The sequence below is a fragment of the Electrona antarctica genome (genome assembly GCF_951216825.1).
Source record: "Electrona antarctica genome assembly, chromosome: 4".
NCBI classification, from domain to species: domain Eukaryota; kingdom Metazoa; phylum Chordata; class Actinopteri; order Myctophiformes; family Myctophidae; genus Electrona; species Electrona antarctica.
The window spans coordinates 33,851,741-33,876,652 of NC_136809.1; the positions used below are offsets into that span (position 1 = coordinate 33,851,741).

The window sequence follows — 24,912 nt, forward strand, 5'->3', positions numbered from 1 at the left end:
CAAGGCTGCCTACCCCTGTATCCTATACAGTACATTATAATGTTCAGGTGTTTGGTTTGTAGTCGGTTGCTTCCATCATGTACTAACAGCCGTGCATATGACGGAATACAGAAAGGGCTCCAACAGGTCCTTCAGTAGCTATACAGCCACTGACCAGAGGAAAAGGGCTCCAACAGGTCCTTCAGTAGCTATACAGCCACTGACCAGAGGAAAAGGGCTCCAACAGGTCCTTCAGTAGCTATACAGCCACTGACCAGAGGAAGAAGTTCAGCGTTAATTCCATGTTATCAGCTTAACTCTAGCCGCCTGTAATGACCACTGACTGACTGGAGAAATATTAGCTTGCAAGAGGACATATTTGTGTCGTGGATAAGTGTGGGGTTTAAGCTAAGCTTTCAACAAGCCAGAGTCGTCTTAGCATAAGCTTCTTAACACCCCATTATGGAGTCATTATGAAGACCTGAAATCAGACTAATTACTGTGATACTGAAAAGCCACAAAGTACAACACAGTATGTAACAAGCTCAGCTGTTTTACTTGTTCTGAGTGACTGTGTTGGTACTATGCCCTGAATGAATGATAACTATAGCGTTACAATCAAGCTAATAAAACACTGATGCAGCACAATACTCTCTACTAGCTATACTATCTACTGTCTTTCTTCACAATTCAATGAACTGTAAAAACATGTTACATGATGCATTGATGCTACATTCAACTTCACCTTTGTTGTCACATCACAGGTACAGAGTACAGTATTTATTATTTATATCATTAATTGATTAATTGTAATTAATTTTTAGTCTTGTGGGAATATACAGTATTCTTTTCAATTACACACCCCATGAAGCCTTGAATTCATCTCAGCTCAGGAATATGACAAAACAAAACAAATCTTGTGGAATTCAAGGCCTCATGTAGTGTGTAATTGATAGAAAACCGTTGGTTGAACTACTCCTTTAAGCCCCAAATACTTTGTTGTACAATGAATAGTGAAAATAGTATATGCAACGGATGACACTCGGGTGTCACATCATGGCAGGACCACGTCGGAAACGTGGACCTCTACGGAGGCCTCCCCAGGTCGCAGGCTGGGCACTTGGGCAGTGTGTCAGACACCGGTAGTGAGCAAACTGACACTGTGGGAACCAGCACAAGGCACAGCTAGGAGGGGAAAGGAGTGAAGGACCCCTTTTCCACCTGGGTTATTTTTTTCTAATTTTGAAAGTTTCCACTGAAAATGTATTCGTTCAGAATCAGAACACTAAAGCCCAAACCAGACCAAAGGGTCGGGTTCGGACAAAGCGTTTTTTAATGTCAACCACACCAATGCAACTCATTGAGTTGCAATGAGTTACAATGGTGTGGTAAACCTTAAAAAACGTTTTGTCCCGACCCGGCCCTTTGGTGTGGTTTGGGCTTAAAAGTTGGTTCGGAACTGGAACAAAAACTACAGGTTGGAAGCTGCAGATGCTATATAAACAATGGCAAAAACCAGCGAAAAATCTTCATAAAAAAGAAAAGTGAAACTGTAACTGCCATTGACGATTGAGTTTCCCCCGTGCAATTGACACTTTGATCGGTCATATTCGACACATTGCTGGCCAGGCCTGGAATCGAACATGGGGCAACTGGGGACTCCTACCCCTAATTACAATGGTGCTTTAAACTGCTGGAAACGCAAGCCGGTTCGCGGCTGGTTCCCTGAAAGTACCAAGGTTTCAAAGATCTAGAGCGTAACCAGTTCTAGAACAGTTCTTTTGGTGGAAAAGGGGCCACTGTGGTGCGACAGCAGAGCTAAAATATACTGCAGAGCTCCAGACCTGATGCTAGACAGGAGGGCGTGGTGGAGGAGTCCCAAGTTGGTGTTGACAAGTCGTCACCCACGCATCGTATTAGCATTAGTATATCCACAACTACAACCTGTTGCAATTCCTGTTGTAATATACTGTACTGTACATTGTATTACTTATTTTCTCTACTTGATTGTATTATATCTGGTGTTTCTTGAATGTACAGTATTTGTTCTGGTGTTCCTTTTGTAAGCACTTCCGCTTTGTGACAGTTGTTTTGAAAAGTGCTTCATAAAAGTACATATCAATATATATGATATAAATTATGTCTAAACTGTATCCGTTGTCTCGTTTAGGTGGAGGAGGAGCGAAGGAAAGATGGTCTTCTATTGGAGGAAAGGTGAGCTGGTTTTCGTTTTTGTCTCTTTCACCTGGTTTCATTCAGAACCAACCCATGTTCTAAAACTGTTGTACACGCTCATGGAGTTATAGTCTACATGTTACACTGTTGTACACGCTCATGGAGTTATAGGCCCTCATTTATCAACCGTGCGTACGCCAAAATATGGGTGTACGCCGAAATTACCAATTTTCGGCATTTACGATTTGCGCCAAAGCATGAATTTGAACTTGAGCCAGGACAAAAATCACGTCTGGTCGGGAGCTGTCGTACGCTTTGTCCTCACCTGTTTTTCTGTCGTAGAACAGCGGAGCAGCATTGTCTGAACTGCTGACACGCTGTCACAGGCATCTAAACATATGTTTTCACTCCTAAAATGTTAATATAAAACTGTATGTATATACAAAAGAAAAAGAGAGATTTCCAACTTTACAAGTAATTAAAATCGCGCAATTAAAAACAATATAACATGTTTACAATGTATTAGTTTGTGCTTAATCAAACAGTGCTTTACTGGCCTTGTTATGCGAGCGCACTTGTGAGATGATTTGGGAGCGCATCGCATGCGGCATGAGCGTGACATCAGATGCCTATAGAATCACTGTGAAAAGGCACATGGACTGCACGCCTTTATTTCCAAGTGACAATGACAATCCTACAGCTTGCCTATTTGCAATTGTAGCAGGCTATAGGCGTAAGGGGCTTAATCATTCACCATTTAAATAAGCGCTTTGACAGTTCAGATAAAAGCGAGATCATTTTCGGGGGTCGGGAGGACGGGGCCGCGGCGTGCGTCGCCAGCCCAGCACATACCAGCACACATGCAAACCTTCATCCATATGTTTATGATTCGTTCATCAATGATCAAATCACTCCATAAACGTTGATTATGACTGCCTTGACGACATGGTAGCCTATCTCTCATGCAGGCATCACTCACCCACAGGACTTATCACAGCAGTGCGCAGTCTCACTGATCGCCTTCGCCGTGCACTGCGCACGAATGGGTAAAATTATTATAGGCCTACAAACGTATTCCATTCATGGCGATGCGATGTGTCATGTAGCCTTGAGGTGCGTGCGTGCGTGCGTGGACATGACAGAAAGGCAAGCGAGGTGAGAGGGAAACAGACAGGGTAGGAGGCCTACAGCTTTATTTAATTCATGCAGGTGTTCGTTCTTTATTTATTTAAGATACAACACACCAGTTAGTTGGGCTTGCAAGTTGCGTGTGTGTGTGTGTGTGTGTGTGTGTGTGTGTGTGTGTGTGTGTGTGTGTGTGTGTGTGTGTGTGTGTGTGTGTGTGTGTGTGTGTGTGTGTGTGTGTGTGTGTGTGTGTGTGTGTGTGTGTGTGTGTGTGTGTGTGTGTGTGTGTGTGTGTGTGTGTGTGTGTGTGTGAGAGAGGGGGGTGAGGCGGGCAGTACGTTTTTCCTGTATCCATGGTTTCCAGGTCGTATTGCAGTTGTTCATGTCGCAAAAACGAGGGCGAGGCTTGATTTCACAGGGCGTGTCAGTTTGATTTCAGCCGTCACATTTATTACTGCTAGGAATGAAATTAGGAAGGATCAGCTGTCTGCGATCACTTTGTAAATGCCGACCCGACGTGGGTGTACTACGAAACCTACACTCGAATTTGGGGCAGATTTTACACTCAATTGATAAATGAGGGCCATAGTCTACATGTTACACTGTTGTACCACTGCTTACCAAACAGTGGGTCGGGACCCATTTGTGCGACCAATTTTATGGGATACGACTCGAGTAGAAATCCCATTCATGTATTTTTATTTTTTAATGTATAACATCCTATGTATTTCAAAAGATTTTTACCAGCGAAGCAGGCTGGTCTACTTTCTGTCAGTTTGGTAGTGGCAACTTATCATTTCATTGGCTGCAGTAGTCACCTAGTGGCAACTTATAATTTCATTGGCTGCCGTAGTCACCTATCTTTCTGATTGGCTGCCTCGTCACTAGGCAACCAGACACTTTTTGCCTCTAGCCGACCTCTCCGCCAATGGGATAGCATTGCATTGCAGCCAGCAAGTTGCAACAACAACCCTAGCACAAGTTATTTCACCCACTATTCTGCAGATATAATAAACGCAGCTGGTAATTATGACTGTCATCAATTCTTGTTTTTTTTTCTCTTGGAAAATGACTAAAGCAATTTTAGAAATTGAAAGATACAAACAAATCAAAGAAATCCCATAAATAAAAATCGTGAAATCTACATGCTTGCAACGCATTGTGTGCTTGTAGATCTGCTAATTTCACTAGTTCGGGTCTCAACCTGAAAAGTTTGGGAACCACTGTTGTACACGCTCGTGGAGTCTATGTTACAGTGTTGCACACGCTGATGCAGTTAGTCAGTAGTTGTCAAACCTCTTCATGTCAAGGACCCCCAAATTGATATGCTGGAAGCTCCCCAAGGACCCCTGGGAGTCCCTGGACCCCACTTTGAGAAGAAACTGGTCTACATGTAACATGGGCGTACAACATGCTCATGGGGTTAGGTAAGGTTAGAGGTCAGTCTACACACAGCACAGGGGTCATGGTTAGTCTACACACAGCACAGGAGTCAGGGTTAGTCTACACAGCACAGGGGTCATGGTTAGTCTACACACCACAGGGGTCATGGTTAGTCTACACACAGCACAGGAGTCAGGGTTAGTCTACACACAGCACAGGGGTCATGGTGTAGTCTACACAGCACAGGGGTCATGGTTAGTCTACACACAGCACAGGGGTCATGGTTAGTCTACACAGCACAGGGGTCATGGTTAGTCTACACAGCACAGGGGTCATGGTGTAGTCTACACATCACAGGGGTCATGGTTAGTCTACACACCACAGGGGTCATGGTTAGTCTACACAGCACAGGGGTCATGGTTAGTCTACACAGCACAGGGGTCATGGTTAGTCTACACAGCACAGGGGTCATGGTTAGTCTACACAGCACAGGGGTCATGGTTAGTTTACACAGCACAGGGGTCATGGTGTAGTCTACACAGCACAGGGGTCATGGTTAGTCTACACAGCACAGGGGTCATGGTTAGTCTACACAGCACAGGGGTCAGGGTTAGTCTACACAGCACAGGGGTCGTGTGTGTGTGTGTGTGTGTGTGTGTGTGTGTGTGTGTGTGTGTGTGTGTGTGTGTGTGTGTGTGTGTGTGTGTGTGTGTGTGTGTGTGTGTGTGTGTGTGTGTGTGTGTGTGTGTGTGTGTGTGTGTGTGTGTGTGTGTGTGTGTGTGTGTGTGTGTGTGTTACACGGCAGATCATTTCATTGTGAATGTGTCACTTCTATGCGTTCCTCCTGGCTGCATTCCTGTTTTCATTCAATGATCACTTTTCAAGAGATTGGGAAGATATGTATTTTTATAAGAACCTCAGCATAGTCTTTTTTCTACAGTATGTAGTGGACAGTCTGGCTTGTCTCTCTGTCTAGCCTACCAGTCTGTATCCCTATCTGTCCGTCTGTATTTCTGTCATTTAGTTGCATTGTCTTTGTCTACTGTATCTAATTTAACAAAGAACTGACTTTCAGCCAGCTGAAGTGATTGAACGCTCACTTTCAGGGTGCAGGTTCAGCGTATAATCTGGACAGCTCTCTCTCTCTCTGTGTGTGTGTGTGTGTGCGTGCCTGTATGCTAGCTACCTTGTTTATTTTACAGAGCTGGTGGGGGTGGTAACAGAGAGAGTGGGTGTGTGTGTGTGTCAGAGAGAGAGAGAGAGAGCTGCAGTACTAAATTCCAGGCTAATTTTAGAACTCCTTGAGGGAAGCATAGGGAGGTCCCATATACCACCCCCCCCCCTATCGCTCTCTCCTTCTCTAGTAAAAAATTCAGACTTATTTTAACTCTGAGAATTTACACATTTGTACATTCTCAGGGTCTGTCTGTCTGTCTGTCTGTCTGTCTGTCTGTCTGTCTGTCTGTCTGTCTGTCTGTCTGTCTGTCTGTCTGTCTGTCTGTCTGTCTGTCTGTCTCTCAATCTCTCTCTCTCTCTCTTTCTCTCTCTCTCTTTCTCTCTCTCTCTCTTTCTCTCTCTCTTTCTCTCTCTCTCTCTTCTTTCCCAACAAACTGAGTCCTCCATCAGACTTTTTGTCCAGAACATCAGCAGTAATAATAATACTGTATCTCCAGTTTGTTTGTCCAGAAACAGGACTCCTGTCTCTGTCTTATTATATTATTATTATATTATTATCCAGTTGTTCTCAAACCTTTCTGGATCAGGGCGGTCTGAACAGATCTTGTGCCAGGGAGTCAGGGACGTCTCATAAAGAGAATACTGTTTTTGTTAGATTAGATTTAATACATAATTATTAAGGATAAGGAACCAGAGGAACCTGATCCAACATTGCAGAACCGGAATTGGTTCCATCACGCTTGGAACCGTTTCCTGAACAGGTTTTCCCACACGGTCAGAGCTGGTACAGTATGTGGACTTCACGTCTGCTATACAATTACAATACCAGTGGTTCTCAAACTTCTTCATTTCAAGGACCACCACCATAACTCTAGAGCAGTGGTTCCTAAACCTTTTCATGTCAAGGACCCCCAAAATGACACTCATTAGCCTGCGGACCCCCATTTGAAATTATATGCCAGGGACCCCCATAAGAGAAGATCTTTACGGCACTAGCAGTGATTTTCAACCATTTTCATTTCTAGGGCCCCAGGTTTGACCTGAATTAGGCTACGGTCCCCCATTTAATGGCATTTCTATCTCTGGGACCCCCAATTTATATTGTAAAATCTGAGAGTGTGCAAATGGAACCAAATGGTTCCATTTGTACACTCTCTGAGTTACAGACCCATAAGGGTCCATTTGGTTCCTAATTATCATTTAGCCGGGGACCGCCTGGAACTCTCAAGGACCCCTAGGGGTCCCCGGACCCCACTTTGGGAACCACTGCTCTAGAGAGTGTGCAAATTGACCCACAGCTACGGGTCCATTTGGTTCATTAAGGAAGCAGACCCTATCCCCACCCTATCTATAACTTGGTTCATTAAGGAAGCAGACCCTATCCCCACCCTATCTATAACTTCATTAAGGAAGCAGACCCTATCCCAACCCTATCTATAACTTGTTCATTAAGGAAGCAGACCCTATCCCAACCCTATCTATAACTGGTTCATTAAGGAAGCAGACCCTATCCCAACCCTATCTATAACTGGTTCATTAAGGAAGCAGACCCTATCCCAACCCTATCTATAACTGGTTCATTAAGGAAGCAGACCCTATCCCAACCCTATCTATAACTGGTTCATTAAGGAAGCAGACCCTATCCCAACCCTATCTATAACTTGTTCATTAAGGAAGCAGACCCTATCCCAACCCTATCTATAACTGGTTCATTAAGGAAGCAGACCCTATCCCAACCCTATCTATAACTTGGTTCATTAAGGAAGCAGACCCTATCCCAACCCTATCTATAACTTGTTCATTAAGGAAGCAGACCCTATCCCAACCCTATCTATAACTTGGTTCATTAAGGAAGCAGACCCTATCCCAACCCTATCTATAACTTGGTTCATTAAGGAAGCAGACCCTATCCCAACCCTATCTATAACTTGGTTCATTAAGGAAGCAGACCATATCCCAACCCTATCTATAACTTGGTTCATTAAGGAAGCAGACCCTATCCCAACCCTATCTATAACTGGTTCATTAAGGAAGCAGACCCTATCCCAACCCTATCTATAACTGGTTAATTAAGGAAGCAGACCCTATCCCAACCCTATCTATAACTTGGTTCATTAAGGAAGCAGACCCTATCCCAACCCTATCTATAACTTGGTTCATTAAGGAAGCAGACCCTATCCCAACCCTATCTATAACTGGTTCATTAAGGAAGCAGACCCTATCCCAACCCTATCTATAACTGGTTCATTAAGGAAGCAGACCCTATCCCCACCCTATCTATAACTTGGTTCATTAAGGAAGCAGACCATATCCCAACCCTATCTATAACTTGTCAATAGAGGGTATGCGCGTCACATCATCGGAAGTTATGTGGGAACACCTACTGGGTCACTGAGAAAACTGTTGCACCTTTCTTTGTCCTTTTTTTCTTTCCAGACTTGACTACGGTAGCGGTGGTCTCAAAAACATAAGGGAAACTTTGACAGAAAAAGACTCGCTCACCGTATAGCAAACGTTTCGGTCCTAGGACCTTCGTCAGTGCTATATGGAGCACTAGCACTGACGAAGGTCCTAGGACAGAAACGTTTGCTTTTTAATTGCACTTTGAGCACAGAGCACTTTATGAGCATGATAAAATAAAGAAAATATTTTCTTAAGTCTCAGTTTAAGGAGTTTTACTTCTACGTTCTATACGGTCTTTTTCTGTCAAAGAACACCTACTGAGTGAAACTACTTTCTGGCCTTGACAGCCCATACTGTACTGTACATCCAAACAGATCTGATTGCATTAAACAACATTAAACTCACTTTGCCACTTGATTTGTCACTCACTGTATGCATGCTCATACTCTATAATGTACTGAAACCTATGATATGAATGGTTATTATATAAACATGATCTCACTGGGCTAACACATCTTAACTGGTGAATAATAGTGAGATTAAAACGTCCTCATTTCCCGCGTGCGTGCGTGCGTGCGTGCGTGGCTGCGTGCGTGCGTGGCTGGGTGCGTGCGTGCGTGCATGTGTGCGTGCGTGTGGTGCTGGTTGGTTGAGCTGGAAGATCTCAGAGCTATGAGGTCTCATATGTGGGTTATCAGCCACTTGCCTGGACTGTCATCACTCTACAGTATATACACCTGGTCTCTCTCTCTCTCTCTCTCTCTCTCTCTCTGTCAGTGGGAGCAGTAGTTTATTGGATGAATTGAAAAAGTAATAATCGGTAGAATAACAGCTAAGCTAATTAAGCTAATTTTCTACAGCTGCAGCCCTACGTTGTGCAGACTGTTATGAATCATGCCATGTACAACCGATAGTGTGATACTGCCTCAGTGTCTCATTGTTTGTTCTCACGGGCCCGTCTCCGTACCAACAGAGGTACTTCAACACCACCCAGCCTGCACACACTACCAGCCTGTCAGAGCCAGACCGAGGGTCCATTTAGAGATCACAACACAGACTAGTATATCCTGTTGAAGAATCTACAGTAGTGTAGTAGTGTAGTAACAATGTCGTAAAAAATACAATGCAAATAATGGCTGATATATTGGTCTGGCTCGCTCTACTATTGTTCAAACGGTATGTGTAGTATTTGTTCTTCGTTCAGAGTTCAATTCATGTTGATTTTCGCCATGTCTTTGTACAGTACTAGTAGTGCGTCCTTCTCTTTGTGCAGAGTAGACTTGTATAGTGTTCTTGTCTTTGAGCATAGTGTTCTCTCATGTGGATTTCTTTCATCAGCAGATGAAGTGGCTGTTACCTTAAAACCACTGTTGGGGAATGTCAATAATGCAAGACTGAGCCTGCCATACTTTTACTGCTATACAGGACCATACGTGCACTCCCTTATCTCTGTGTGTGTGTGTGTGTGTGTGTGTGTGTGTGTGTGTGTGTGTGTGTGTGTGTGTGTGTGTGTGTGTGTGTGTGTGTGTGTGTGTGTGTGTGTGTGTGTGTGTGTGTGTGTGTGTGTGTGTGTGTGTGTGTGCGTGCGCGCGCGTGCACGCGCCATAGATATAAAAGTCCCTTCTATATATTATTCCTAATAGTCCATACCCGTCCGTGGATATGCAGTGCACACTCAAGTATTTGCAGACCGGGTGATGCCCTGTGTACTAGTGTGTACTTGCATTGCATTTGTATTGCTGAACATCCGTAAAAGTAGTAGTAGCAACTATTGGCACCATTCAGATGAATTAATTATTATTGTATTCACAGAGAAGCTTTTGACCCGCTCAGTTACACACACACACACACACACACACACACACACACACACACAGTGTGTTCCTGTAACAGTCGGCCGTGCACAGTTTGATTAAAGCATCCCATAGCAGTCCCATAGCCCAGACTGCGGGATATTAAACACAGATATAAAAACACTAATAAACAGTTTTACATTTTTGGGAAAGTGAAAAACGGGCGTAGTCATGTGGTGCATATGCTAATGGTCAATTGTCCCAGCCACTGAGGAGAAGAGGGCAGGATAGACAGGTTGTAAGGACAGGTTTTGTGGACAGAGCTTTGGTTAATTAGGTTTTAGGCACTAGATCTCCTGCTCTAGTGCTGAATTTATTTCCTATTCCTTTAACCATTGACCAAAGGAATATAAAACAATAAAACACAGCGGTATAATACATATTTTATGTTATAAAAGTATTACATTACATTCTATCCGATGCATTCAACTTCTCATGAATCACGGAATGTCATTCCTGTTTTTTTTTTAACCACAAACATCTTCATTTCCTTTTTGTCCCAAACACCCACAATGCGGCAGTGACCGCAACATGAACCTTCCCTAAACACCCCTCCCCAAAACCACCTCTCTGTCATATGCTTATGTTATTTTATGTTTTTATTACACCCCCTGCCGCGCTGGCGTACATCCCGTTCTGCTAGCTAGCATAGCAGTGTAGAGTGTAGAATGCTATAACGCGCCGTCACAAACACTCACACACTGTAAAAGAAAAAAAAAACGGGTGTTACTTTACTTTAGGCTAGCTAGCAGGGCGCGTAGAATGCTATGAGCGTGTGGCGGTCGGGCTGCGGTCGCGGTGGCATGAGGTGATATAATGCTGCACTAATCGCCTTGGGATCAAAGCGGAGACTATTTTACCCCCGTGTTAATGGCCAGGGCCATAGGCAACAATCTGCAAAGAGTGTCCTCTGAACCAAGTTTAGACCTTGTGTATGTGTGTGTGTGTGTGTGTGTGTGACAGTGCTAGGTTACACCGTATAGGTGCAATCTACTTGTGTTTATCTTTGGCAGCCTAGAGGACATGCACATAGGTACTGTAAGAGGCTTCCAACAACAAGAAGCTAAACGCCTTGTAAAAGTCTGTGCAATCTCTTCTATATCATTGGTTGGTAGCTGCCAAATATGGCGAAGACGCTGTTACTTGTACCCCTGAGGCGTTGTCCAAGATTTGTTGACTGTGGATTTTTAGCACCAGCACCATGTGTAAATATTTGTGTCCTTTTATTGTATCTCTTATGTGGAATGGACATAAATAAATTATGAATGTGTGTGTGTGTGTGTGTGTGTGTGCATGCGTGCGTGCGTGCGTGTGACACACACACACACACACACACACACACACACACACACACACACACACACACACACACACGAGAGAAGAGAAGTGGTTGTTTTGTGGTTTAGACTAAATTTCCACTTACAATTAGTAACAGATTCATGTAGGGATGGGGGGAGGGGGTTTAGGATTAAGCATTCAGAGGTTTGGTTTTAGGGGTTTGGGGTTAGAGTTATAGTATGTGCCTGATTTATACTTAATACGAGATTGTTTGCTATTTTTGCTATTTGCAGCTTGAGGGTTGAGGGTTAAACATGGCATTCATAAAACGAGTGTCCGTAAAATGCTGACCTTCTGCTGTGAGACATCTGAGATGAATGTAAACACTGACCCTGGACCAGCCAGAGAGCTGTCAAACTGACATGTTCAAACTGGACGGACAGACAGACACACACACACACGGACGGACGGACGGACGGACGAAAAGCTGGATGGACAGAGACAGACAGACAGACAGACAGACAGACAGACAGAGTGTTGAAAAGCTGGATGGACAGAGAGACGGAAGGACAGACAGACAGACACAGACAGGATGTTGAAAAGCTGGATGGACAGAGAGACGGAAGGACAGACAGACAGACAGACAGACACAGACAGGGTGTTGAAAAGCTGGATGGACAGAGACGGAAGGACAGACAGACAGACAGACAGACAGACAGACAGACATACAGGGTGTTGAAAAGCTGGATGGACAGAGAGACGGAAGGACAGACACAGACACAGACAGGGTGTTGAAAAGCTGGATGGACAGAGAGACGGAAGGACAGACAGACAGCTCATGTATGAGCACATGACATTCATCAGTATAACTGCAATCATATTTCATTAGTTTTGATGGAATAAGTGAAAAAAAATGGTTTGAAATCTAATAATGACTGGGCTTGATATCATCACTGTCGGGTGGAAACCTCATATGTCCAAAACTGTTACTCTTCAGGATTCAAATAATAATAAAAGAAATAGCAAAAGTAGCAGATCTTTTGATGCTTTTGTGTGACGCTGTAGTATGATCAAGTAGGGCGTTAATTGACGAAAAAACTCAAATAGTTAAAATATGGAGGAGATAAGAGGATTCTCCCCGACAGCAACCATATACATTGTGTGCTGTGTGATGGTGATCATAGTACTGTGTAAATCTCTCTTTCAGATCGTTCATGTTAAATATGAATTTAAACATAATGTAATTTAAAATAGAAATGACAGTGTCATAACTAAATCGCCCTCGAGGATTGTTTGAAATACGCTTAGCAGGTCACTGATCTAAATATGTCGCAATGATGAACATCACATGATGTTATAAAAGCTGCAGGACTTTTATTTAGCCCACCGTGTGAGAGTGCAGGTATTAAAGTCCCACGTTTGTTGCATAACCACAGCAGTGGCGTGTGTGAGTTCTCAGCTACACAGTTGTCACACAAGCCACACGCACACACACGCACACACACACACACACACACACACACACACACACACACACACACACACACACACACACACACACACACACACACACACACACACACACACACACAGTGCATCGTGTCTACCGGTTCTCATGATAAAAAAAAATCACCCCCCCCCAATTTCCTGTTTCAACTGTGATTGGTGGCTTGGTGTTGTCTGTTGTTTTCATGCAGTGCATTGTGGTTAGAGAAACTGTATACTAGTCTATAGTGGACTTGACTTAACCCATTGATGCCTGGTGCAACCTATACGTTGTTCTACCCTTGATGCCGGCGCGCTCTCTGTGTCTCATCAGCTATTGCTATAAAACGACAGGTGGTAGCTGGGGTGGAGGAGGGTGAGCAGCCTTCCAGTTTAACATGGATGGAACATGGGACCCTGACGAAGGCTTGTATAGCCGAAACGCGTTGGTCTGTATTTTAATGTTCTTTGCCATGCCGTTATAATAAAGGCTTTTTTCACTTGACTGAAGCAGAGTGCCTTGGATCTCATTTTATTCTTCCAGTTTAAATAGCTGGTATGAAGATGGAGTGAGTGTGTGATTGGCTGAGTGAATCATATGAATGAGAGCGTGATGCTGAGGCGGCCCAATTAACGGCCGGCAGCAACTGCACTGAGGTTTCCTGACTGAACTTGCTCTGCGCATGTCTGTGACAGGCACGATGCTCATTAGTGTTATCTGTGCTTGTGGTTCCCATACGATGTGTCTGTCTTGGGATTTTGTGACAACCACGCATTATTATTGCCATATACAGCTGTACAAAAATAAGTTATGAAGTATCTTTTACAACTCTTAATTTCATTCATTTTTCTCCATTTACAAGATCGGTTCTATCAGGTTTTAAAATGATATCATCTGTCCGGTGGAAACCATTTTAAACTGTTGTTTTTCAAGATTCAGATTTTTTAAAAGTAGCAAAAGTAACAGATCTACAAGCTCAAAACGCAGTACTTCGCTCCGCGTTGAATTCGAGCCTGCCGATCTGCTACTTTTGATCCTTTCGTGTGACGTAATATGATGATAAGAGGTTTTTGCCCAACGTCAACAATAATTTGTGTTAACTATTATCAACCAGACAACCCTATTTAGCCATGTCAAGAGACAATCCTCAACTAAAATGTCATGATCGTGGAATGGTTAGTTAAATGGTAAATGGTGTATTTATATAGTGCCTTTATCCAAGGCGCTTTACATAGATTGTGCATTACATTCACCCATTCACACACACATTCATACACCGATTGCAGCGGAAGCCATGCAAGGTACCAACCAGCACATCGGGAGCAATTTGGGGTTCAGTGTCTTGCCCAAGGACACTTCGACATGTAGACAGGAGGAGCCGGGATTCGAACCGCCGACCCATGGATCATTGGACGACCTGCTCTACCTCCTGAGCCACAGCCGCCCGTAAAAGTTAAAGTTAAAGTTAAAGTTCAAGTGTGAAGTTTCTGTCCTGGTGATATGACCCCATGGATTAAAATGACCCCATGGATTAAAATGTGTCGCTCTGACACATTGCTAGCTTTTTGTTCAGCTGTTTGCGGTCATCAGGTAGAGGCTTTAGTTTCGACACTATTATTGGTCCGACAGTCATTAGACGCCAACCTACCTCAAACCCGTCCCTACCCTAACCATAACCGCAGGCACGGGAGCAGCGCATGTTCGAGCACTAGTCCGACTGTTGTTCCCGCATGTTGGACTAATGCTCCGTCGGAATTACCAACGGTTCCCTGGTCATCAACTTATTTCAAGATGAAAGAGTATCTTCATCAAATGAGTAGTGGTCAAATGGGCAATAAAATTGATGAAATAGTGTTTGAATTGGTCAAACAGTAGAATACACGTACAGAAGCATCTTCCATAAAAGCAATAGCTTTAAGGCCTCAATCTGTGATTTCCTCACCTGACAGCTTAGAACAATATTACTAAAACATGACATCATAATTCTACACACAGTACTACATATTGTGCTAACTGTCTAGGAAACAGTACTAGTACTATTGTTAGGAGGACCTCCTTTCACGCACGTTTCACAAGCCTGAAAAACGGTTGTGGGACTTTATTTGTGCTTTAATCCACGTGATCGACATCTCCCTTTCACAGTGTTGTACAACATTATTCTTCAGCCTATTGTCTTTTTAGTGCATTGTGCCAAATGTAAAGCAGTGTACAGGTATGACCAAAAAAATGATGCCAATACAAGAGGCAGCAAAGGGTCAGGGTTCTGTTGTTAATGTAACCAGAGGCTATAGGTACATACTAGACGGACCACAGACTTATTATTGGCATTATTCTCTCTTATTGGTTACTCTGTGTTTATGTGAAATAGAGAGTAATTTGATAACGGGGCCCTCTGTAGAAAACACTGTCCTCTTATGTTGTGGTGACATTATTGGGTGTCTTGGACTGGGTTGGTTCTCAGTAAGGTGATAGGTATGGCTACAACATCTCCAATGTGTGACGTCTTGTAGGTCAAGGAGCCATGTGCTGTATGTCTTCTCTGTGAAAATGACAGCGGAGAGCCCTTTTTGCTGAGCGGAACTTGAGCTCAGAGGAGGGTTTGTTGTCGCTCGTGTTTTGAAACGGAATACGGCCTAAAGACCTTTATACACTGCAGCTAACACACACACACACACACACACACACACACACACACACACACACACACACACACACACACACACAGTTCACAGTTTTTGAAATAGGGATTAAAGTGCTTAATGCATTAACACATTTTTGTATGTGTTGGTGCAGAGAGACATCAAAATGTCTCTTTTTGGGGGCACAGTCGGTAGTGCTGTCCCTCACAGCTAGAAGATCCTGGGTTCGATTTCCGCTGGGGACGCTGTGGGTGCTGGCGGCGTGTTCTCTCCTCCACGTCATCAGTGCCCATACCCGAGGCGGGGTTGGCGAAAGGGCCTTTCTGTGTGGAGTTTGCATGTTCTCCCCGTGTCACCTAGGGTAGGTACCCTAACAAAAAAACATGCAGTAATCCTGGTCTCTAAACTGCCTCCCCCTGGCCAGCCGGGGCGCCTGATGGAGGGGAAAGGAACTGGTTGGAATAACGTGTTCCTTCCGCGCGCTACTTCCAACCAGGGAAACTCCCCCCTGTCAGATGTAAAGGAACAACTTGGACACTCATGCATGAAGGAAGCATGAGTTCAAGTCTGTTGCTCTCCCCAGGTTGGCGGAGGGTGTGTAGAGCCCAGGATCACATTAGATTCATCTTCACAGTCTGTTCGAACAGAAAAACACAACCATATAGCACAGATTGAGAACAACATGGCACACAACAACATAACACCAAGACAATACATGAAGGCCACGGTATACACAGAACCATCATAATCAGTCAGGCAGTTGGTTTACTGCAGAGAGTTGGAGAGCTGGAGGGATAAAACTTCCACTAAAACAAACAGTGTCATTTGCTATTGTGAGTGCTAAACATATGATGGCCTTATTGTTCACATCAGAAAGTGTGGGTGTGGGATGCTTTGTGTTGACCACACAGTGTCTACTGTATATGGAACACTGTTGAAAAGGAGATCAGTCATATCATCATCAGCGCACAGAGCTGTTTCCTGAGTGGAACTTGAGCTCACGGGAGGGCTTGTTGTTGTCGCTCATGTTCTGAAACGGAATGCGGCTAAGATCGCATGCGCTGCAGCCAGAACACGCCGGCCAAGATATTTGGATCTGAAAGACCCCGTTTTCTGTGTCACGTCTTGTTTGAACAGAGGTCCCCTTCCATCCAACCACAGTATGAAATGAATGCACAAAGACGTCCATTTTGATCTCTGAAGTATTTTCATCATTTCTGACAGCTTTTGTTTTGCATAATTACCTGGTAACGTGATAATTTTGCAAAACAATGCAGTGCAATGTTTATTCAGGTGACTACTTCATGTCACGTCAGGAATGAGGGATGCCAGGATCTCCTTGTAACGATGCTGTCTGTTACACATTGGAGTGTTCCGTACAAATTATAAAGATTTGAATGGAAATGTCAAAGCTCAGTTTAAATAAGGACAAAAATCAGACCCGTCTGAACTGAGTACTACTGTACTGTACTGTACTGTACTGTACTGTACTGTACTGTACTGTACTGTACTGTACTGTACTGTACCTCCTCCCTAGCCTCTCACACCCGAAATCACATAATGGCTGCTAAAAACTCAGCTTCCCATCATGCACCTGTGCACAGTGTGAAGCTCAACAGCGCCACTTAGTCACCTGTTGGTACTCTAAACAGACAGACAGACATAGCAGGGACAGACAGACAGACAGACAGACAGACAGACAGAATATAGGGAGGGACACACATTGCTGTTCAATGGAGTGGTTGCACTACTAAAACAAAAATAATCACACCCGTGTGAACTGAGTGGTGCAACTCCCCTCTCCCTCTCTCCCGCTCCCTCTCTATTTCTCTCTCTCTCTATCTCTCTCTCTCTCTCTCTCTCTCTCTCTCTCTCTCTCTCTCTCTCTCTCTCTCTCTCTCTCTCATTAGCAGGCAACAGTGCAGCACTATCTCTCTCTCTCTCTCTGTTTCTGCCACTTTTTCCCCTACTGGTACTCATAGTCACACACATACATAGTCACATAGGTTAACACGGACATTGCTGTTCCTTGGAGCAAAACCCACTGGAAATCTTTTTAGTCAATATGTCATTATGCTCAAAATAGCGATGGAAATTGTGTCAAATGTAATAATGATAATGAGTTTTCCACCTAGCATCTTGTCCAGTAGTAATCATGTTGTCTTTATGAGATTGTTTTTGTTGAAGCGAAGCAGGACCTCAGGGTGTATTTGTTCTACTCTGTGCATGTTTGTTCTTCAGTCCTGTATATCGTCGCTGGCGGATGGAAACCTTGTTATGTCCAAAATACGGTAGTTACTTTTCAGGAAATGAGGGGGGTTGGACATAACCTGTTATGCAATGGGTCCAATCATGTAGTTATTTAGTTGCAAGGTCATGTAAATCATACATTTCACTGGTTCAGTATCTAATAGTATCTATAAAATCCACTGACAGACTAAACCACGCCCTTTTTCACTTTCACTATCGAGATCTTTAAAAAAATGCTGATCTACAAGCTCGCTTGTAGATCAGCATTTATTTTAAGGACATGTCACACCAGTGCAACTCCTTGCAACTGCCATTGGGGATAATGATTTGATGCAACTACTCGCAACCGTTTGGTTGCAAGGAGTTGCATGGTGAATCATTGGTGCGGTTTGGGCAGAGTTATGCCTGATCTATACTTAGTTGTGTGTCTATGTTGCGCACGTTGTAAGCTGCTGTTTTTGGCTGCTGTGTGTGTGTGTGTGTGTGTGTGTGTGTGTGTGTGTGTGTGTGTGAGCGAGCGAGCGAGCGTGCGTGCGCGCGAACTCTCTCACACACACACACACACACACACACACACACACACACACACACACACACACACACACACACGTTCTACTCTTAACTGTTCCTCTTTCTCTCTGCAGATCCTCTCCATATGCACGGGAGAATGGAAGACCTCTGCATTTCCAGCCTCCAATGCTGGACTTTGGCACACAGTAAGTGCTGTCTATCACACACACACACACGCACACGCACACGCACACACGCACGCACACACAGATTTGCGAAATAAACTTTATTTGCATTCATCATTCATCAATGTGCTAGAGGACTATATTTTTGGAATATCAATTTCAAATTGACATTCAAATGTTGGCGAGATATCAGAAGATATCTCTCTCCGGTATTTGTAGTACATAATCCCGACACCACAGCCAGAAGGGGCACAAACCTCTTTTTTTTGTGTAGAAACAGGAACTCGGGTTGGCTTCTCCCCTTTCTTAGTTCACTTCCTCCTGGGTGCATCTTAGTTCACTTCCTCCTGGGTGCATCTGTGCTTATTCCTACTAACAACATGTGTTTAAGGCAGTGGTGCTGACAGATTCTGCTGTTTGTCTTGAGCGATTTCATCAACCCAAACCTCTACCACAATGTGTCATTTTAGCTTTAAGGCGGGAGGGGGGCTATTGTAAACATTCCCCAGCGGGTGGGTCCCGAATGGAGCTCTGAAGTAGACAGACAGACAGCCTAATATGGCAGCAGGCGGACTCTCTCTCTCTCTCTCTCTCTCTCTCTTTCTTTCCCATCATCAGCCAGTGTGAGACGTCAGCATAGAGGAAAGTCGACCCCCACAGCCAGCAAGGTTACGAGCTCTGCTGTTTGGTAGCAATACCTCAATATCATTTAGACAAAAATGCCTGTATTCAAACTTTTTACTTGAGTAAAAGTATGACGACTTTGGAATGCCTTCTTGTCCGAGGCGATGAGGCTTGCTGTGTGTGTGTGTGTGTAAGTAACTAAATGTAAGTAAATGAGGACTGAGGCTGTACAAGATCTCCACAAAAGTGTACTCATCAAAACTGGTTATAAAAATGATACGTAGCTTGCGGAGTTAGTTCAGTCAGATATACTCGAGCGGCTTCATACATACACTGTATACTCGAGGGGTTAATATTCTGCATTTCTATATGGGTGTATTACTGTATTCAGTGTTTGCAAGACCCACATGTCATTCGCTGATGTGGCAGCTGACCAATTGGGCAGGGTTTTTAAGCTCACCTAGACTGCATGCTTCTTCCTGCCTTCCTTCTTCATATGGTTCCTGGTGGTTGTTATGTGATGTTTGCTCCCACCGCCACCCCAGCACCACCGTTGGGCTCTGTTATTTCTGTTCCCCATGGGATATTGTACTATTGTATATCTATGTCCCTGCTCTTAATGTTTAATGATGGTGTTTAATTGTGCCGAGCAGGGAGAAAATGTAGCAGAGCCGAAGGCCAAGATAAAATATATGCACACTCATTCTATAATACATATTGGTTACATCTATTCGTGAGTTATCTGACTGAACTGTAAGCATCAAATCATGTACAGCACTCAAGACGTAATGTTATGTGACCATGTGACTAATATAAAATATATACTACCTTAAAGATGGTAGTATGGTAGCCATGATTTTTTTCCCACCCTAAAACATGATCATCAGGTCGTATTGTTATATAAGGAGGAAGATTTTTTTCCAAAAAGTGTACAGTATTTGTTACAATGTCGTTTTTATGTGGGCACGCCCACCAGTTCATTAAGTATGCCTGGTTTGCCTGGTGGGTGGTGATGGGTGGTGATCCATCTGAACTTAAGCCGCACCCACAGCTGTAGTTGTGTGATAAAGGGGGAGGGGTTAGGGGAGGGGCTGACAATGTGATGTCACTATATTACTGTTTTTTTCATTGGCACGTTTGACTGTCAAGGGTTCAGCCTCCAGGAAGAAACCCTAAATACAAAGGGAATACATCATTGTACATAAAAACGACTCTCCAGGGTGTCTAATGAAGTCACCTCATAGACGCATGAAAAACTGGAAAAATACAAACATTGTGGCACTCCATCTTTAACTTAAAAATATATATTTTTTCTCCTTTCCTTTTTTTGGGGAGTATTCAAAAAACATTTGCCAGGGCTGTAGAATATTCAAATTTGACTTACATCAGTTTCTGCACAATTGTAATTCAGTGAGTAAGTTGTTCCTTCCCAGCAGCACACTGCTCACAGAGGAAGGTCGACCTCACAGCCAGCGAGGTTACGAGCTCCGCTGTTCAGACTCTGAGCTCCCAAAGCTTCTAAAATAGCAGCTCCTCTCTCCTCTGGGTTTGTGTTTGTACAGCAGGCCCTGAGTCGATGCCATAAAAAATATAAAGAAACATCACCGCATGAATTCCACATATTTTGTTCCATTTATAAATTACCCTGAATGTCGAATGTGTCGCATGACGTAAGGTAGCATTTAATTTTTTACCCACGTTGCACGGAGAAGAGGCACTTATGGAAGCTAGAACGAAAAATGTCAAATGTTTTCAAATGGAGAAAATGTGTGATGAGCTTGTGAATCTGCAATTTGGCAATGTATAAAATAGGCTGAAGTTGTTTAACCCAATTATCAATTTACAAAATGGGTTAGGTGCCCGTCGAGGTGCTTTATAATAAAATAACTTTAAGACACATTAAATGGGTTAGGTGCCCGTCGAGGTGCTTTATAATAAAATAACTTTAAGACACATTAAATGGGTTAGGTGCCCGTCGAGGTGCTTTATAATAAAATAACTTTAAGACACATTAAATGGGTTAGGTGCCCGTCGAGGTGCTTTATAATAAAATAACTTTAAGACACATTAAATGGGTTAGGTGCCCGTCGAGGTGCTTTATAATAAAATAACTTTAAGACACATTAAATGGGTTAGGTGCCCGTCGAGGTGCTTTATAATAAAATAACTTTAAGACACATTAAATGGGTTAGGTGCCCGTCGAGGTGCTTTATAATAAAATAGCTTTAAGACACATTAAATGGGTTAGGTGCCCGTCGAGGTGCTTTATAATAAAATAGCTTTAAGACACATTAAATGGGTTAGGTGCCCGTCGAGGTGCTTTATAATAAAATAACTTTAAGACACATTAAATGGGTTAGGTGCCCGTCGAGGTGCTTTATAATAAAATAGCTTTAAGACACATTAAATGGGTTAGGTGCCCGTCGAGGTGCTTTATAATAAAATAACTTTAAGACACATTAAATGGGTTAGGTGCCCGTCGAGGTGCTTTATAATAAAATAGCTTTAAGACACATTAAATGGGTTAGGTGCCCGTCGAGGTGCTTTATAATAAAATAACTTTAAGACACATTAAATGGGTTAGGTGCCCGTCGAGGTGCTTTATAATAAAATAACTTTAAGACACATTAAGAGAGGGCAAAATAAACATTATAAAAGGACATTTGAGTACAATAAAAGAAAAAAAAACAAGTTAAAATTACAGTGAATGATCAATGAATGATACAAAAAAACATTTATAAAAGAGGTTTTCTGTGAGTTGCAGCAGACCTGCGGTTTTCAGGGTGCTTGTTCCAGATACTGTATGTGATGCACACAATACGTCTAGTTCTGATTCTGTGGCCAAAAGCAGCCTTTTATTGAGTGGTGCAAACCACTCCAACAACCAGCTTTGTCTGTATCTGTATCTATGTTTGTGTACCTGTGCACGTGTCCGTGCACAGGTGAGCATGGTTGCTATGGTTAGTGTGTGACGTCACTGATCAGGCTATATAAGACCTTGCACCACTCAGTTCACACAGGTGTGATTTATTTTATTTATACAAGCAAACTCAGGTTGAGATTCAAGTCCTCTTTTCCAAGGGAGCTCTGTAGCAGACCTTTTCTGACCTATAGTGTTATTAATATGTACGATAAGCCAGGCAGTTGACTGCTGTATAGAGGGTGACTAATCCTTCTCTCAGTCTTCGGAGAGGACACACTTCAATGATCCCATCAAGTGGTCCAAAATGCGGCGGTCAGACTCCTGACTGGCACCAGGAGGAGAGACCATGCGGCGGTCAGACTCCTGACTGGCACCAGGAGGAGAGACCATGTGGCGGTCAGACTCCTGACTGGCACCAGGAAGAGAGACCATGCGGCGGTCAGACTCCTGACTGGCACCAGGAGGAGAGACGGTCAGACTCCTGACTGGCACCAGGAGGAGAGACGGTCAGACTCCTGACTGGCACCAGGAGGAGAGACCATGCGGCGGTCAGACTCCTGACTGGCACCAGGAGGAGAGACGGTCAGACTCCTGACTGGCACCAGGAGGAGAGACCATGTGGCGGTCAGACTCCTGACTGGCACCAGGAGGAGAGACGGTCAGACTCCTGACTGGCACCAGGAGGAGAGACCATGCGGCGGTCAGACTCCTGACTGGCACCAGGAGGAGAGACGGTCAGACTCCTGACTGGCGCCAGGAGGGTCAGACTCCTGACTGGCACCAGGAGGGTCAGACTCCTGACTGGCGCCAGGAGGGTCAGACTCCTGACTGGCACCAGGAGGGTCAGACTCCTGACTGGCACCAGGAGGAGAGACCATGTGGCGGTCAGACTCCTGACTGGCACCAGGAGGAGAGACCATGTGGCGGTCAGACTCCTGACTGGCACCAGGAGGAGAGACCATGTGGCGGTCAGACTCCTGACTGGCACCAGGAGGAGAGACGGTCAGACTCCTGACTGGCACCAGGAGGAGAGACCATGTCACCTCTGTCCTGGCCTCTCTCCAGTGGCTACCTGTCCGTTTTTAGAATAAACTTCAAAGTTCTCCTTCGCCTAAGTAGCCTTGCCGAGCCATGAGGCCCATAGGGCAGGAGCCTATCTCCTGTTTCTGTAGCGTGAGGCAGCTTGATGTACAAGTACACCCCCTGGACATGACGCTAGTATGTCGCAGGGACTTACCCCCAATCCAACCCTTGATGCTGAGTGTCAAACAGGGAGACATTGGGTCCCATTTTTAGAGTCTTTGGTATGACCCGACTGGGGATTGAACCCCGACCTCCCAGTCTCAGGGCGGACACTCTAACCACAAGGCCACTGAGCTCCTCTTCGCCTACAAAGCCTTAAACGGGCTGGCCTCTTCCTACAGTACATCACCAAACTCTTATCCTTTCCCCTGGGGGGAAAGGATAACCTGAGGCCCCGCCAACAAAAACAAAGCTCAGGAGGGACTGTCGCAGCCCCTACACTATGGAACAGCATTCCCTTCGCTGTTAGGTCTGCTCTAGCCTCGGAAACCCAGACGTTTTTATTTACAGGCAAAAAAAAAAGTCTGGGAACGAGTCCACTTCAATTCGGCATAGAGTAGCGCAAACGTCGATCACTCTCTGCTGATTTCTGATCTTTGTTAAATTGACGCACACACACACACACACACGCTCCCGGCGGATCTGCCTATGCCATAGAATGCATAGGTGGACCCCAGGCTAGGTCTGCTCCCATCGTTGAGCCTTTTATTCACTAGCCTTTGGATGCCCTTGTTGAACTTGCACTTTTATGATGATAAGAAGGGGTTGCCTTTATTACTGACTGTTTTGTATTCCTTTTTTCCCCACTTTGGTGTAATGTGAGTTGTTTTAAATATGCTATATAAATAATAAATATATGTAATTTGAATGATGTGCTCCTCTCCACAAGCACACAGTGGGCTTGGGCTACTGCCCCATTTGTGAAGGGTAGGGCCATGTCCAGTCCTGAATCTATTGAGCATAGGTGTTTGTTTGTTTTCCCAACCTCATTGGATAGTGAAGTGATCTGGTGGAGTCAGGGGTGGTGTTCTGACAAATTGGTCTTCTAGATCGGTGGTTCTCAAACTTTTAATTTTCAAGGATCTCTTTTAACTCTGACAGTATACAAATGACTTTGTGCCGCGTTATCAGGTTAATTCCATCATCTAACTAGATTGTAACTTATTGTCAGCCACTGGTGACTGTCGTCTGTCTCTACAAACAAACCTTCTAACATTCTAACTTATTGTCAGCCACTGGTGACTGTCGTCTGTCTCTACAAACAAACCTTCTAACATTCTAACTTATTGTCAGCCACTGGTGACTGTCGTCTGTCTCTACAAACAAACCTTCTAACATTCTAACTTATTGTCAGCCACTGGTGACTGTCGTCTGTCTCTACAAACAAACCTAACATTCTAACTTATTGTCAGCCACTGGTGACTGTCGTCTGTCTCTACAAACAAACCTAACATTCTAACTTATTGTCAGCCACTGGTGACTGTCGTCTGTCTCTACAAACAAACCTTGACTGCCAACATTATTGCAGAGAAAGCACATTTTGTGAGTCGTGACTTCCTCATATTAATATGTCGTTGCGGTCGGGTGGAAACCTTGTATATCCAGAAAGATAACCTTTCAGGATATGGGAAAAAAATCCAGTGTAGTTAGTTATTATTAGTCATAAGCTCGTATTAATACTGATCATTTATTAAATATGTATGACACACAGTCGGACATTACCACTTTCACTTTCAATGTTTTTTTTTTCTTCTCAAATAGCAATAATTATTGCAGATCTAACTAAAAAAGTGTGACCTTGTAGATCGGCGATAATTGCCACTTTTGCACATCAGTCTTG

At 44.0% G+C, this 24,912-nt stretch overlaps 2 protein-coding genes across 2 annotated transcripts in view; both read left to right on the forward strand.

Moving 5' to 3' along the window:
- LOC306921270 (extracellular calcium-sensing receptor-like) overlaps nucleotides 1–24,912 on the forward strand; it is a gene marked incomplete at both ends in the record, with an annotated part of 291,036 nt that overhangs the window by 130,677 nt on the left and 135,447 nt on the right. The gene's annotated exons all lie outside the window — the stretch shown is intronic.
- The window catches only part of tmem131l (transmembrane 131 like), a 76,054-nt gene that overhangs the window by 13,230 nt on the left and 37,912 nt on the right, over nucleotides 1–24,912 (forward strand). The window contains exons 3-4 of the mRNA XM_079499167.1: nucleotides 2,150–2,193; nucleotides 18,392–18,463. Coding sequence (XP_079355293.1) covers nucleotides 2,150–2,193; nucleotides 18,392–18,463 — 116 coding nt within the window. The remainder of the gene's footprint in view (nucleotides 1–2,149; nucleotides 2,194–18,391; nucleotides 18,464–24,912) is intronic.